This window comes from Crocodylus siamensis, chromosome 6 (genome assembly GCF_052110815.1).
Source record: "Crocodylus siamensis isolate JL-2025a chromosome 6, ASM5211081v1, whole genome shotgun sequence".
NCBI classification, from domain to species: Eukaryota; Metazoa; Chordata; order Crocodylia; family Crocodylidae; genus Crocodylus; species Crocodylus siamensis.
In genome coordinates this window covers 84,813,330-84,825,432 of record NC_143400.1, presented here as the reverse complement: position 1 = coordinate 84,825,432, position 12,103 = coordinate 84,813,330, and the positions used below count along the sequence as shown (strand labels likewise).

The 12,103-nt window shown below is 40.7% G+C and overlaps 1 protein-coding gene across 6 annotated transcripts in view; it reads right to left on the bottom strand.

The window, feature by feature from the left end:
* Nucleotides 1-12,103, bottom strand: part of FNDC3B (fibronectin type III domain containing 3B) — a 354,050-nt gene that overhangs the window by 272,781 nt on the left and 69,166 nt on the right. For all 6 annotated transcript variants that reach the window (XM_090051042.1, XM_090051040.1, XM_090051045.1 and 3 more), the window contains one exon: nt 5,175-5,250. In XM_090051042.1, coding sequence (XP_089907168.1) covers nt 5,175-5,250 — 76 coding nt within the window. The remainder of the gene's footprint in view (nt 1-5,174; nt 5,251-12,103) is intronic.

The following is a 12,103-nucleotide window of genomic DNA, read 5'->3' as shown; positions in this document are numbered from 1 at the left end:
CCCCCTATAAAGGGCTCTTGATTGACAGAAACTGTGCATGTCTGGGTGTGTGTGGGACTGAGAGCATCTGAGCTTGCTGTGTAGGGTGCATGCAAGTGGCTGAACTGAGGTGGGACTGCAAGAGGGAAAGAAGTCAGGGTGCTTGTGGACAGAGGGGGGGGGGGGGGGGCTGGTTAACTATGTGGACCATGGAGGTTCCTGGTGCTGGGCCCAGTCGCCGTGAGAGATCTTCCGTCTGCCACCGGAGGAGGAAGAGTTGGCTCCCCAGGCTCTTCCCTCCGGGTGCTTCTTTCATGCAAAGTAGCGGCCCTCTGTTCTGTTTGGTAAGCGTTACCCCATTCCCCTCTGGCTGTTAAGGTTCTTCTTCTTCTCGGTGGGTGTCCGAAGAAGATTAGAAGCCACTGTCGGAGGCGCAGTTGTCTCCAGTCCAACAACCAGAGCCGAACCGAATAAAGCTCTCCTGCCTTTTATAATAAAGTTCAGTCCTCATATTTCTGTTGTGGTACTTAATAATAAACCGCCTTGTCTGTGTACTGTTATCAATTCTCTTAGTTATTTATTTAATAAAAGCAGGGATTAGATGTGCTGTGGGCAAAGAACCACCCCACCTCTCGGAGGATTAATTGACAGAGAGTGCTGCTGTTTGGGCAGGGCTGGATAATTAACAACTAAATTGATAATTAACCCTCAACAATGGAGACCAAACCCCTGCCACCCACAGAAGGGTTCTTACCAGAAAAGTGGGCATAGTGTTAATGTGGGTATTTCAGTACCTGCTGTTCAATGGGTAAATGGAGGAGTCTATTTTTCTCACCTCTAAGGCTGGAAACTGATTATTTTATTGTGAGAAACATTTGAATGTAGATGTGTTCAATTAGTTTCCAATTCAATCCTTTTCCAACCCAGTTTCCACTCCAGTACTCTGACCTCTTCTCAGCCACTCTAGAACCAGTAGGTAATCCTCATACTCCTTGACTATCTTCAACAATGAAACATTATTCTTAACCTTGTCCATTGCTGACTTCTGTGAATCCTCCTGTCTTGGTTTTCTCCCTCTTGCTCCAGTTGCTCTTTCAAAGAACCCAACTTGTGCCCCAACAATTTTCTGTGGCATTTCCACAGGACTCTCTCCTCTTGGTCAACTTCTGTTCTACTTCTAGTCTTTGTTCCTCAGTGTTCAGTTCTACAAACGTGAATTCCTACTGGCATCTCCAGGCTGAGCATGTGCAGATTCACCTCTGTACTCCAGACCTGCATCTCCAATAACTCTCACAAACGTGTAATCATCAGCTGAAGCATAGCTCTTGAAACATGTCTATACAACTCCAGTATGGTTCAGAGGTGAAACTAATGAGATGCGATACACCTGCCCCATGCATTTCATCTCCCAAGCTGGAAGTAAAGTAACTACCTTGGTATAGCACTAGATGCATGCCAAAAAAAAAAAAATCTCACAAGATGCAGTGTTCACTGGCTCCTACCCAGGTGTCCTATTAGTAAGCTCCATTTCTCGGGAGACCTTATTGATAGAACCCAGTTGTGCATTAAGCCAGCAGGAATGGGCACAATGTATCAAAGTACAGCTTTCCCTAAAGCCACACTGGGCTGATATAGATCTGCCTCATCCTCCCCTTGTCCACAAGTCTCCCTACTACATCCTTTCTTCATTAGCTTTCCCCTCACCAAGACCCATAACCTAGGTGTCATCTTCAGCCTCGCATCTCTATAAAGTCTTTGCAGTCAAGGTACATCTACCTTTTCTTTCCTGTCCAACACCACCTCTATGGTATCTGGACAGCTGTCATCCCCAGGATGCAGACTCATCTTTTCACATTTCATTTACTGCAATATCCTTTTCCCCGCATTGACCAATTCAGTTTTACACCCTTCAAATTCATTCATAACATTGAAGGAAGTCATGACCCAGCCTGTCACTTGTCTACTCTTGTACTTGGATTGTAAGCCATTTGGGGCTAGGACCACCTTTTTAAACATGTGCACATGTTCAGTCTAGGAGAGAAGCATTTATTATAAAATCATTTAGGCTAGTATACAGGAAACTGTAATCAGATGCATCATAGAAGGTATGAAGAGCAGTATATTCACAACGTATACATGGGGGGGGGGTTAGCATTTGCAAGACAAAAGCCAAGTGGAATTTCCAAACCTCATACAATATAAATAGCAAACGTATTTCAATACAAAACTGCTGATAAGTGTTAAATGGCAACCAAGGACTGTTAGCTTAAACACAAAAACAAATTACTGAATGTACTTTGTAAAATGCTTCAAATTATCCCATTAAAAATGAATGCATCTGAACAATACTTTGAACATAAAAAATGCTGAGTAAATACTTAGTATTATATTCAAAATGGAAAAGATCTAACATATCAATCACTATAACCCAAATGAAAGGGTTACACAGCTTTATCAGCCTGCTAATTCTCATGTGTGCCCACCCCTCGTTCATGCACAGCAAGGTGACTATAAAGCTTAACAGGCAATTTTAAAATACTGCCAGAAATGTGAATTTTACAGTACGTTCATTCATAACATTAATCTAATTAATCTGAAAAGCATTATCCATGCAAGTATTATAAGCAACTTTTAGAACAAAAACCGACAGCACATTCTTTAATTCTACTTCTGGAAATCTCCAATAAGTACTTAATCATCCTTAATTACAGTTTTTTGAACCCAATCATTTTAAAGAGTCAATGACAATAGGACCTTATATAGTTTGTTCTACTTCTCTTTCTTATAAGACATCTTCAGTGACAAAAAGCTACACACAATCAAGCTTGGCCTATTCAGAAATAAGAAAAGCATTTATGGCCATATTGGCAAGGATTCATTGACTTCAGTGGACCTATACTAATTTATACCCACCAAGACTCTAGTTTTATTAAATTCAATTGTGCTAGTTCAACTAGCTCCTAGACTGTTTGCCTCTACAGATCCAAAGGTTAACACCTAACTGACAGCACAAGTACAGTTTAGTGGTCCCAATATGGTGTACTGTACTATGACCACATGCATTTCAAAAGCAAAAAAAAAGCCCATGCAAAGTAGCATGATTGATAGGATTGGAGTCAATATTACAGATCAAGACTGAACTGTACCAACATGACTGTTTGGGAATACCTTCCTATTAAGCAAGTCAAATTTATTATTAGTTCGTTATTTCTATAAGCATTACCTTGAGGCAAACAAAAGCCTTGGTAGGTAGGATTGGCATAACACTGCCCTTCCCTAATCACAGCAGCACCTCACCAAACTTTACCTGAACACATTTCTCCTGTGTACTGTACTAAGAACAAGTATGCTTTCCCTTCCGTATTAAGCATGAATATTTTCTTGATCAAGCCCTCACTTGACAGTTACTTATGTTTCCAATATTGAAGGCAAACATTATCTTGCCAAACACTGAAGGCCTAGAAAAAATTGGTAGCACCATATTTTAGCAATGCACTTGAGTCTTTTTAGACACTAGAGTTGGTGACCTTCATTGTGTCACATGGAAACAAGACTGACACCCTAAACAAGTTATCCATGTATGTGAACTATCATGACCGAAAGAAGCTACGGAGGTACTAAATAAGATGCCATCATTTTCAAAAGTTAAAAAAAAGTAGAACATAATGGGGGGAGGGGGGAATAAAAAGTGATGGGGAAAAAAAAACAAAACACCTTTCTTCCTCCCCACCATCTTTTTTTTTTGTGCGTGTAGGTTCCTCTGCAAATTATGACTTGACCTAATATTTTACAATCAAAGGAAAAGGCTATGTTTGGTTCAAATTTAAAGGGGCCAGGCCAGCCCTTGTCCAGTGGATACTAGATACGTTATTTCACTGATTCTATTAAATAATCAGCATATTAAGGCTGCTAAAAATCATGAAGAAAGACTTCTTAAAATATTGGTATGTACATGCCAAGTATTGATGAAAACAACATGATGCAACTTACGCTAGATATTTTTCCTTTGTCTATTTTTACCACAGCATATTTCCTGGTAGACAATTCTTATGCCCTAAAGGAAGAAAAAGTCTGCATTTCTTTAGGTAATGAGTCAAACTGACCAGAAAAAACCCCAACTTTTTTTGTACTTCTATAAACAGTCATAATAGTTTTCAGAGAAAAAAAATCACCCAAAACATTAACAGACAGGGGATGGCAAGGGAAACTATTTTTGGCCTTTTTACAAAATTATACATTGGGCACAATGGACAATAGACAATGTTCTTTTTTACTCTAAATTTCTGTCACGGAACATTTGTTAGGAACATTTATATAAAAACCAAAAGTATTGCTCAAGTCACATCCATCTGAATCAAATGATAATATCCCACTTGATCCATACATATTCTGTTCCTGATTTCATATGGGAAGCTCCAGAAATTATGATACAGTAAAAAATGATTACTTCAGGTAAGGAATTTGATGTTAAAAACAAGTTCACTCTTATGAAATGGAATTCCTGATTTCATATAAACCTGAAAGTATCTGGCCTTCATATACAGATCAGTTTCCATCTGAAAACATCAGAAAATAGATTCTTGTACTTTTAACCTTTTGATTTTTCATGTTTAAACTGAACAAAGGTTAAGGATACCTAAATGATAGTTCTGAGTGAAAACATTTTTTTAATGTCCTTTGTTAAGTTACTAGGATAGCCTAGACTGGTAAACACTGTCCTGTTTTGATCTTGCTTTCTTCTGTTTGGACCATATCATACACTAATGCATTTAATTTTATGTGATCATTTCCACAGTTTTAGACCCCGTTTCTTTTGGGGGGGGGGGAGAGAAGAAACAGAAGATTTTTTTTCCCACTTTTAGTTTCTCTACAATACCATTTGGGGTCACTTCCTACCTATCTACAGTATCCATCAAAATTCACTGGCCTTACAAAATTCCAGTTTATTCTGAGATACCAAACTAAAACAGGCACCTAAGTCAGTCCTATAAAATATATAGTCACATATACAGCCTCACACACATGCCAAAAATGTGATTTAATGGAATAGCTTTTCCATTAACTTTTCACAAAGTGAAACCAGGTACACCTCAGACTTGTCATCACAGAAAAGGTAATCCATTGTGTCCATGAGTTCAAGGATACTCAATTAATTGGAATGTTTAAAAAGAAAGAAAAGAAAAAATAACTCTTACCTTGAATGCACTGAAGTGTTCCATCCTCAGCCCTTATTGTAAAGGTTTCACCTGGATTAACTTGAACCAAAATGACCTGTGAAAACAACAGATTAGACTTCAATCTAATGCTCCGAGATCTGCCTTATTCATTCTAATGTTCATATTACTTACACGTCTGCAGTAAAACAAATGCATTGTAACATTTATATTAGCTACACACATGCAGTAAACTAGAAATCACTACAGCCTTGAGCATCAGTAGAACTCTAGAATCAATACAGATTTGAAGTTTGCTAGAAAATTATATTTGTTCTCATAATTATATTCCAACCCTTTCAGGTATAGCTAAATTTAAGCCTACTGTATACAGTTAAAGGCTACAAATTTCAAGCACTGCTCCTATAAACACTTTTTTTGTATGTCTGCATAACTTTGTGCTACCTATTTAAAAAAATGAAATGGATACATCTTTATAGGGCTACTGCCTATAAGGCTCAGAGTGAGCCTTGCACAGAAAGCTTCTGCATGACATCTTGGGCCAAATTGTGCTTTCACTGCGACAGCAACGCACTTTGCCCCATCAAACTTAGGGCTGCATATAGTGAAACAAGATGTTAGACATTTGTATTTGTTTTGCTGGATGCAAAGCATCCAGCCATAACTAAACAGAGTGTACTGAAGTGCACAGAAAAACAATGTACTGTTAACAGTAGGATCCCAGATCGCAAGAAACTGAGGCGAGTATATAGCAGATGGAAATAGGAAAGATACTTTCCCTTAGGCTGTAAAGGGCAGGACTAGGAGCAATGGTCCCAAACTGCACCAGAGGAAGTTTAGGCTGGAAATTAAGGAAGATTTTTCTCACTATGAGGGTGGTCAAGCATTGGAACAGGCTATCCAGAAACGCTGTGCAATATCCACACCTGAAAATTTTCAAAAGCAGCTTGGACTGAGACTTGATTGGGATGATTTAGTCATAGATGATCCTGCCTTGAGCAGCATGCAGAACTAGACTTTACAAGGTCCTACTGTCCTATAATCATCTAGGAAGACTGAAGTTAGAGACACAAATGCTTCATCCTCCTATACATAGTGAATAATTTATAATGAACAGTTAGATGTCACTCCTATTATCCCACATGATGGAAGAGCTGCAGGATCTCTAAAGCAGTGGTCTCCAAACTTTTTTGATCGCGCACCCCCATCAGTAAAAAAATTTTTGAGCACGCACCCCCAATACATATGTTACAATACGCTGAAAGTGAATGAACGAGTGAGGGTGCCACTGTCAACCCCTCCATGTTGTGGAACTCCCACCCTTCCCCCAGGACACCTGGCATACTGTACATGACATGTGACCGTCTGATATACAGACCGAGCAAGGGCGCCAGTGTCAATCCGTATATTAAATATTAGCGAAGCTGAATTTCTCTCTTATTTTTTCAGATAAAAATAAATATAAATAGAAGTTCTAATATTTTCTTCCTGCACCCCTATGAATCGTCTTGCTGTGCGCACCCCACTTTGGAAACCACTGCTGGAGACAACTGGCTGAAAGATATATTACCCCATCCTCTCTGAAACCACTTTCACCATACAATAGAAAGTGTGATGCACTGTTTAACTTGTTTCCAGACATCAGTGGGGGATGGGAGAGACTATTTTTAGTGAGACTGCAAAATTATGTTTATACTGTATGACTTCACAAGCAGCAATATCCTCATCACAATGTGATCTGTCTGTGTTTATTTTAGTCAGCATTTAGTATGGGCTTGATCCTGATGGTGCTCAGAATACTCATCAACTTCCAGGCAGTCCCTACAGCTGCAGAGTCAAACCCCAATCAATATTACTTATTACTACTCAGACAAGGTTCTCTGGGTAGATGTGATCTCTTTTATTAGACCAACTAAGTAACTGGAAAAGATTGTTCTTTGCAAGCTTTCGGGCAAAAACACCCTTCTTCAGGCATTACTCAGGGCACTCTCATGGTTTTAAACCAACACATTGTCTGAAGTCTGTTTACCAAGTAATCCAGGACTTTCATCTGCACAACTCCTAGTGACATAAATAAAATTCACATGGCTAATACCTTGTGTCATAGTTTGATAATTCACACTCCCAAGTCCCATCTTTAAAGAGGTGTTTTATTTGGAATAAGTATTCATTTCATCATATGCTATTCATTACATGTGCAAAATGCACAATAGTTGGTTTCAAGCATCATGCCAAATAGGCCAAAACAATTGTTTTTGTTACAAAAATAAGAAATGTTGATTATATTGGAGCCAAAAAAAAATTCCATATTCACATCTGGAACCCAATTTTGATCTACTTATAAGTTAGTACCAAGCCTGGTGCCCTGTGGTGTTTAGAACCAGGGACTTTGTCTTTAAATTCATGTCCACATTGCAGGACACCATTTGAAAGAGAAATGTCATGTTTTCTCAATGCAATATAAAACTATATGGCAAATAATTACTGCCTATATAAGCCTACAAAGTACAATACTGTGGCAGAAGCCCATTGTCATGGTTAAATTTTTAACACAAATTATAAGCCATGAGAGGAAATTGACAATAAGAATACCATTATTTTAGGTCTGTTTTTTCACAGAACATTGATTAGCATGGCTTTAAGCCAAGAGACACAGAGCACAGTAAGTGGTTTAGACAAGATAAAAATAAGAGACAAAAGCCATTCCCATCTCTAACCTCTGCACAATCAACATTTAAGGACATTTGCTCTTCTGCCTATGAATAACTATGAATTATTCACTAGAGGGGATGGATACACATTCTTTTGTCAAAGGAAACATGCAGAGCAAAATGATAGGGTTGAACAGAGGAGGGGGTGGTGGGGAAGAGGCCTGGTCACAAGGGCACAACAAAATCAAGGCAGCAGGTTATGGGTCTGTAAAGTCACCTAATTATTCTTTTATATACAGCTTTTCAAAAGCAATTTCTGGACTGGCTATTTATCTGATGATATAACATGGTCAGTGGTAAATTATGACTAATCAAGTCTAGGATTCATGAAGTCTGAGGGGAGAAGAGTGCTGAACAGATACCCCCAGGCTCCCCATATGCTCCTAAAGGCTTAGCTTTTTCTCCTCCTTCCAACTTCTTGATCTTCCTCCCATGCCAGGCAGCTTACACAGATCAAACCTGCCTCAGCATGCAGTCCTCTTGTTGCAATCAGCTGTGCACTGCACTCTGCCTGCTGCTGGGGCTTTAACTCAGTTCTGTGTCTAGTCTTGTTCTGACCCAGCATCCCCAGGATCCTACACAAATCCATCCTTGACTGCAGTTCCTTATCTTCTGCCATTAACCTTTTAATTTCCAATAGTCACCATCAATCCACAGACACACTCACAAATATTATATTGGATGCCGGGTACTTCCAACCAGTCAGTTATTAAAAAGCAAAGGTGTTAGACAAGCTTTTGTGCACCAGAGTGCCCTCCCTCAGATCAACCATGCATTGGCTCAGTGATGTCTACAGTAACAATTTTTAGCAATTTAAAGTTACTGATTGGAGCTGGCAATTTTAACCGTTAAAGGAAAAATTGCCAGGACCATAATAGCCAAATGCATCTCTAAGCTATGACGGCCTTTAAATAAAACAGTGGTTTTCAAACTGTTCCACAATCAGTCACCAGGGGGTTCTGCAAAGAGACTGGAAGTAGTTTTGGTGGGCAATGTAGAAGTAGATGGCAACTTTGGACAGAAACTATCACGAGAGGATTGAGTTCAGGACCCTGAGGAAATGAAAGGAGAAGAACAGCAGAGCAAGGACCCTGGACTTCAGAAAAGCAGACTTTGACTCAGTCAAGGAACTGATGGGCAGGATGCCCTGGGAGGCCAATCTGAGAGGGAAAGGAGTCCAGGAGACTTGGTCCTATTTTAAAGAAACCTTACTGGGGACACAGGAACAAACCACCCTGATGCCAGGAAGACTAGGAAGTATGACAGAAGACCAGCATGGCTTAGCAGGAAACTTTTCAGTGAGCTAAAACAAAACAGAAGCTTATAAATGGAAACACGGATAAAGGACTAAGGAGAAGTATCATAAAAGAAGGGATGAACTCAAGAAGGCCAAAGCACAACTGGAGTTGCAGCTAGCCAGGGACATGACAGGTAACAAGACAGGTTTCTACAAGTATGTCAGTAACACGAGGAAGATCAGGGAACGTGTGGGTCCCTTAGTGAATGAAGGAGGCAACCTAGTGATAAATGATGTGGGAAAGGCTAAAGTGCTCAATGCCTTTAGCTCAGTCTTCACAGGCAACATCAGCTCCCAGACTACTGCACCTGGCAGAACAGTTTGGGGAGGAACCAACTGTGGCAAAAGAACAGGGTAGAGATCATTTAGAAAGCTGGACATATACAAGTCCACAGGGCTGAATGCGATGCATGCAACAATGCTGAGAAAGTTGACCACTATGGTTGCAGATCCACTAGCCATCATCTTTGGAAAAAAAAAAAAAACTCATGGTGATTGGGAAAGGTCCTGGGCAACTGGAAAAAGGCAAATACAGTGCCCATCTTTTAAGAAAGGGAAGAAGGGGAATCTAGGGAACTACAGAACTAGTCAGCCTCACTTAAGTCCCCGGGCGGGGGGGGGAAAATCAAGAAGCAGTTTCTTAAGGAATCCATTTTGAAGCACTTGGAGGAGAAGGTGATTAGGAACAGTCAGCATGGATCCACCAAGGGCACGTCACGCCTGACCAACCTGACTGCCTTCTATGATAAGATGATTGGCTCTGTGGATGCAGGGAAAGCTGTGGATATGATGTACTTTTGACTGTAGCAACGCTTTTGATACGGTCTCCAACAACAGGCTTGCAAGCAAGCTACAGAAGTACAGGCTGGATTAATGGACCGGACGTTGGACAGAAAACTGGTTGGATCATCAGGCTCAGAAAGCAGTAGTCAACAGTTTGATGTCCACTTGGCAGCCGGTATCAAGTGGAGTGCCCCAAGGGTCTGTCCTGGGGCTGACTTTGTTCAATGATCTGGAAGATGGGATGGAGTCTATCCTCAGCAAGTTTGTGGATGACACCAAGATGGGGAGAGTAGTAGATATGCTGGAGGGTAGGGCTAGGATTCAGAGACCTAGACCAATTGGAGGACTGGCCCAGAAGAAAACTCATTAGGTTTAGAAAAAGACAAATGCAAAGTCCTGCACTTAGGACAGAACAACCCCATGCACTGATACAGGCTGGCGACCAATTCACTAAGCAGCAGCTCTGCAGAAAAGGACCCAGAGATTACAGCAGACAAGGTGAATATGAGCCAATAGTGTGGCCTTGTTGTGAAGAAGGCTAATGGCATACCGGGTTGCATTATTAGGAGCATTGCCAGCAGATTGAGGGAAGTGATTATTCCCCTCTTTGTGGTACTGTGAGACCACATCTGAAGTACTGCTCCCCACTACAGAAAGGATGTGGACAAATTAGAGAGTCTAGTGGAGGGCAACAAAAATGGTTAGGGGGCTGGGGCACATGATTTATGAGGTGAGGCTAAGAGAACTTGGCTTATTCAGCCTGGAGAAGAGAAGATTGAACAGTGATTCAATAGCAGGTTTCAACTTCAGAAGAAGATGGAGCTGGACTGGTCTCAGTGGCGGCAGATGACAGAACAAGGAGCAATGGGTTCAAGTTGCAGCAAGGGAAGTTTAGGTTGGATATTAGAAAAAAACCTCTCGCAAGGGGGATAGTTAAGCACTGGAACAGGCTACGCAAAGAGGTTGTGGACTCTGTCCTTGGAGGGTTTTTTTAAGATCTGGCCAAACAAAGCCTTGACATGACAGAAAATGTTCTGTGATCTTAGGAAGTTAAAAAACCACTGAAATAAAGCAACGTCATCCTGCTTTTCGTATGTGGCTCTTCAAATCAAATTATAAAAACTGTGCTGCCAAAGTAACTTCCTTCAGGAAAGAGGATACAGCAGCCTCTTACTTCCCTTTACTGTTTATAAAAGCCGCTTGCCTCACGATAGGAAAAATACTGAAAACGTTTTTCTTAACAGTCGGATAGAAGGAAGAAATTCGAATTGTGCAGGAGGCCTGGTGAACTGGACCCACAGATTTTATAGAGAGGCTGACTGGATAAGAAACTCTGACCTCTTGTTTAACTATTCCATGTCAAGGTTTTATTTTCTGTAATACTCACTGCTGCTGAGTTACTGTGGTAACCGGATAGTAGTCCAGCAGGCCACCTAAGATATCAGCAACATTTCAGCATCCCAATGTTCATTCTCACTTAATAACTGAATGCAAATTTCAACACCACCCACATTTCACCAGGTCACTTTGACACCCAGAAAGGTGCTATCCACAGCAGACAGCTTATGGTCAGACTGGGGGAGGGAAGGCTGTTACAGACTCATCACCTTGGTTGTAACTTAAAGTAGAAGGGGAAAAAAGCCTAATGACTGACTCTTCCCTGACAACCGACATCAGCAAGACAGCAACAGGCCTTGCATCATGCAGGCTTGTAGGGGAGTGAGTCAGACACTGGCAGGATCTGTAGCACTTAACCTATTGTATCCTGCAAGCCCTTTTCTTTTTAAGCTGCAAAGCAGACGTCTGTATTCATAAGAGAACTTTTATCATTGAGCCACAAAACCCAGAACCTGACTAGACCAAGCTGTTTCTTCTAAGATTCATTCAGAAAATACGACTCTTCCCAACATCCAGATGGCAGGCAATAAATCCTAACACTTGCAAGGATAGTCTGAAAGGTAGGGCTTCGCCCCCCATGTAGATTATAAGAGAGACATGTGAACTAAAAGACTCAAAACCAAGGAAGGAAATGATGATGGAATCAAAAGGTGCATAGGCATAATGATATGATGATTTGTAAATCTCAGCCAAGTTATACACACACTTGAAAACAAGCCCTTTTTAAATCAGTTGTTTCAAATTAAATCTGACCAGAAATC